Source organism: Papaver somniferum, chromosome 9, assembly GCF_003573695.1.
Source record: "Papaver somniferum cultivar HN1 chromosome 9, ASM357369v1, whole genome shotgun sequence".
Taxonomy (NCBI): Eukaryota; Viridiplantae; Streptophyta; class Magnoliopsida; order Ranunculales; family Papaveraceae; genus Papaver; species Papaver somniferum.
Window position 1 is genome coordinate 102,610,157 of NC_039366.1, and position 4,869 is coordinate 102,615,025.

Sequence of the window (4,869 nt, forward strand, 5' to 3'; positions counted from 1 at the left end):
AGATTTGTTTTAGGAAGAAAATAAGAAACTGAATAGGAACCGTTGGACTTCCTTTTTTTCCCGCTGCCAAATTTCTAAAGTTTTTGTTTTCAATCTGAACCGTCGAGTACATCCAACGGTAATAATAATTAAAGAATTAACTCGTTTATAAAAGAAAAAATAATTAGATAAAGAAAAAATACTTACCTCTCACTGTCACATCAGCTTTGCTGTCAAGTAGAGGTTACTTGGCTGTTCAAGTAGCAAAATCGCAAATAAGTAAACAAATAATAGAAAAATTTATGGGTTCCAGAAAAAACTTTATTTTTCCTAATATTTAGAATTTTATACTCAAAGAATGTCTTAGAAATGATGCCACGTATGAAATATTCACATTCACCATTGGAGAAGCTTTTATATCCATTTGCACTCCTCGTGATGTAATTATTGTCAACAACGAGATTTTGTTTTACTTTGATCAGTGTTGGGTAGATAATACTTAGGGCTGCACAACGGGTAGGGTGGGTAGGATATGGCCTATACCCGCCACCCTACCCGTTTACCAACGGTTAAGAAAATCTTTACCCGCCACCCTACCCGCCAAATAATGGATAGGGTAGGATACGGTTAAAAAACTGGCGGGTAGGGTAGGGTTGGCGGGTAGGAGTAGGGTATGTGCACTTCTAGGTAGGGTGGGTAGGATATGGCCTATACCCGCCACCTTACCCGTTTACTGGTGGTTAAGAAAACCTTTACCCGCCACCCTACCCGCCAAATAGTGGATAGGATAGGATACGGTTAAAAAACTAGCGGGTAGGGTAGGGTTGGCGGGTATGGGTAGGGTATGTGCACCCCTAATAATACTTCTACAAGTTTAGTGATTTTTTTTTTTGTCTATTGTTTCTAATGATATTTACACGAAGTCTTTTTATGAGTTTTTCAAACTTCCCGGTAAGATTTTAGGGTTAACATCTAGGTTTACTGTGTTTAGTAGTAATTCGATGATAAGAGAGAAAATGCAGGAGAAGAAAGAAGTAGTCAATGAAAATTGGTTGGGAGCTGGAGTGCGAGAGTCAGAGATGGAGAACTAGTAAAGAGTAAATAAAGGGCGACGTGTTGGATTCTGATACATTTTGGAGCGCAACGTGTTGGATTCAGTTTTTCACTTGAAAACAAATCACGTTAATTCCAAGGCTTATATATTTCGAGTGCATCTTCTTATCATCTTATATAGGTAACAGTATATATCATCAGAATATCAGATACAGTTGCTATCCATCTTCGAATCTTCTTCATTGTTCTTCTTCTTCATCTTCGAATCTTCTTCTTATTATTATCAAACATCTTTCTTTCACTGCGCCATTCTCATATTCAAATTTCCATACTCAACTGCTTTAGGGAAAAAAAGAGAGAGAAGAAAAACTATTCTGGTGGATTTTTTATTTTTTGTTCATTAGTTAATTAATGACAATAGAATTTAGAAGACGAGAGGCTTTTCGATTATACAAAGCTACCTGGGCACGTGTTGTTATCGATACTCACCCATCTCCTTCATCCCCTGAATCTGGAAGAATTTGGGAGCACGTCACTTTGTCCGTAACTAAATCTCGCAAAAAGTACTAGATCGTAGATTTTGCTGAATATCAATGGCAAATCAGGAGCTCAGCAATGTATCATCAGCTCACCAGGTATGCTATTTTTAATATACATTTTACAATGCGATATACTGAACCATTATACGTTGCAAAAATGATAGAAAACAGCCCTTTTATATTGGCACGGTTGCTTTGCATATTTAGCGTGGTCCTTCCACAGATTTGGCAGGTAGTATGGTTGTGTGCCTTGTATAACTCGAGACTAATTAATGATGTTAAAAACCTACTGGTCTTGGGAGGTTCCATTTTGGTCCTTCAACTCTGACAATTTAATCTGTTTGTATTGACTATTGTGAGTTCTGGGTACTCAAACAGGTGGAAAGCTTTGCCATAGAACTAAATGATGATGGCCATTCTGACATTCTTAATGAACGACCTGGAGTTACACCTGAACTAACTCATGAAACACATCACCACAAAATCCACAAAGGAAAAGGAGGTTGGAAATCAGCCGGACTCATATTGGGTAATGATCACAATTTCATATATTAGTTTGATTAACATTTACGTGGTCAATATCCTTTATCTCCTAGGCTTTTGCATAAGTTGAACTTCGCCCATTTTATGCAATAACATTAATTACTCCACGTTGCAGTGAACCAAGGTTTAGCAACACTTGCATTTTTCGGGGTTGGAGTGAACTTAGTCTTGTTCTTAACAAGAGTTCTTCGTCATGGAAATGCGTCAGCAGCAAACACTGTCAGTAATTGGACCGGAACGGTTTACATGTTCTCGCTGGTTGGAGCATTCCTAAGCGATTCCTATTGGGGAAGATATTTGACATGTTCAATTTTTCAAGTGATTATTGTAATGGTAAGAAGGCAACATTCATTTGGTATGCTTCTTCTTTGTACCATTTTGTTATAATTCCTATAATGTCTAATGCAAGTTTGCTAATACATTGACTCAACAAAACAGGGTACGGTTCTGCTGTCCATAACAACCTCCTTTTTCTTAATCAACCCTCCACGTTGTGGAGATGCATTTGGAGAAGTAAACTGTAATCCACCGTCTTCAGTCGGAGTTGCCATCTTTTACTTGTCAATTTATCTGGTTGCCTTGGGATATGGGGGTCACCAACCCGCAATAGCAACATTTGGAGCAGATCAGTTTAATGAGATGGACCCTGTCGAGAAGCATTCTAGAGCTCTATTTTTCTCATATTTTTACTTTGCACTTAACGTTGGTTCTTTATTTTCAAATACATTTCTAGTCTATTTTGAGGATAGAGGGTTATGGACAGTTGGCTTTTTGGCATCAGCTGGTTCAGCCATTTTAGGACTCGTCCTTTTCTTGTTAGGGACATCTGGGTATAAGCGCTATAAACCATGTGGTAATCCGTTGACTCGTATAGCTCAAGTATTTGTTGCTACCATCAAGAAATGGAAGGTTAAGGTCCCTACTGATGGGAAGATGCTCTATGAGTTGGAAGGTTCAGCTTCAGCTATAAAGGGGAGCAGAAAGATCCACCACAGTAATGAATTAAGGTAAGTATATATCGATGAACCAGAGGGTATGTGCTGAATATGCTATACGCATATACATCAACTTTTGGAGATTAATATTCTTTTGTTTACTCCAATTTCTTTAGGTGGCTTGACAAGGCAGCAACTATAACAGTGAAGGACAAGAATGTAGAAAAAGCTAAACAGGATCCATGGAGACTTTGTACCGTAACACAAGTGGAAGAGGTTAAAGCACTCCTGAAGTTGTTACCTATCTGGATGTGGACTATAATATACTCTGCAGTGTTCACTCAAATGGCCTCACTCTTTGTTGAACAAGGAGCTGTCATGAACACTAAAGTTGGCAATTTTCACATCCCTGCTGCAAGCATGTCGGCATTCGATATTATTAGTGTTCTGCTCTGTACTTTCATATACAACGAGCTTCTAGTGCCAGTCACTGGTAAATTAACTGGAAACCCTAAGGGGCTTTCTGAGCTCCAAAGAATGGGAGTAGGACTTCTTATCGGGTTATTAGCTATGCTAGCTGCTGGATTCACCGAGATAGAAAGGCTAAGACGTGTAAATCCTGGAGAAGAGTCTAGTTCATTAAGCATATTCTGGCAAATACCTCAGTACGTGTTAGTTGGAGCATCCGAGGTGTTTATGTATGTTGGTCAGTTAGAGTTCTTCAACAGTCAAGCTCCAGATGGACTTAAGAGTTTCGGAAGCTCTCTATGCATGGCTTCTATCTCGTCTGGGAACTTCGTCAGCAGCTTTATCATTAACATAGTAATGGGAGTCACAGCTGGAGACAGTAAGCCTGGTTGGATTCCAGGCAATCTCAATGAAGGTCATGTTGACAGATTTTTCTTCCTCCTTGTCGGACTGAGTGCTGTTAATTTCATCTGCTATTTGCTTTCTGCAAGGTGGTACAAATATATTGATGTCGAACCTGAAGATGAAAGGAACTCGGATATGGAGGAGCAGCAGCTAGACGTATAATAACATAGACCATACTGATACATTAGAGAGTCAAACTAATGATCCTCGGTTAGTGTTTCTTCTAGTAATCAGCAAAGTAGATGGTTACTGTTTGTCTTTTTTTATTGATAGCCAAGTAGTTACTGTTATCTGGTCATATTACAAGCTAGAGTCCTTGAACAATGAAACCTTGAATATGTCCATGTTCGTCTTAGGTGGTTGTAGTCTTTTATTTCAATAATTATGTTGTGTTCCTGAACCCAATGTGGATTCAAAGTAGGTGTTCTCAGAAAATTTGCAATCTGTGCATAAGTACATTTATTTAATTATGTTATTAAAGTTATGATCTATTCTGCATAATCGTATAATTTTATTTTTATTTTTTATTTGAAGCATAATTGTATAATTTTCTTCGGCCTTTGGATATATTCTGCGTGATAGAAACCAAGCTTTTAGGTGAAACTCCTTTGGTATATCATACCATTGTGAAGAGTTGTATAGGTCATCTAGCATAGGAAGGGTTTCAAGTAGATTTGTTGAAGCTTCGGGGTCTCCACAAAAACACTTGACCATTCTCTTGATTGCTGCTCTGGATGTTAACTTGTAGTAAACATCAAGACAGTGCACCTTATTGTCCTGTGTTAAAGATTGGGCACTTGTAGTTCATTGCCTGTTGCTAATCTTAAAAGTTTCATTGCCGTGTTTGGACGTATTATCCAGTTTAACCTGGGTATCTGTAGATCCCAGGAAACAAGAATACTGGGAAATTTGATACCCTGGCGTGTGCTTTCTCTTAACATGAATTT

General features: G+C 38.4%; 1 protein-coding gene across 1 annotated transcript; it reads left to right on the forward strand.

Moving 5' to 3' along the window:
• Positions 1-1,300: 1,300 nt before the first annotated feature.
• LOC113310591 (protein NRT1/ PTR FAMILY 7.1-like) lies at positions 1,301-4,450 on the forward strand. The gene is made up of 5 exons (XM_026559315.1): positions 1,301-1,667; positions 1,950-2,100; positions 2,230-2,447; positions 2,553-3,121; positions 3,226-4,450. Exons 1-5 carry the CDS (start codon positions 1,626-1,628, stop codon positions 4,082-4,084), a joined length of 1,839 nt encoding a protein of 612 aa, XP_026415100.1. The 5' UTR covers positions 1,301-1,625; the 3' UTR covers positions 4,085-4,450.
• The last annotated feature ends 419 nt before the right edge of the window (positions 4,451-4,869 follow it).

Bases quoted from the DNA above. Each gene is read 5' to 3' on its own strand.
- LOC113310591 (XM_026559315.1), top strand. From the start codon at position 1,626: ATGGCAAATCAGGAGCTCAGCAATGTATCATCAGCTCACCAG. The intron at 1,668-1,949 runs GTATGCTATTTT...GTACTCAAACAG, and splicing joins ATGTATCATCAGCTCACCAG to GTGGAAAGCTTTGCCATAGA. The intron at 3,122-3,225 runs GTAAGTATATAT...CAATTTCTTTAG, and splicing joins CACCACAGTAATGAATTAAG to GTGGCTTGACAAGGCAGCAA.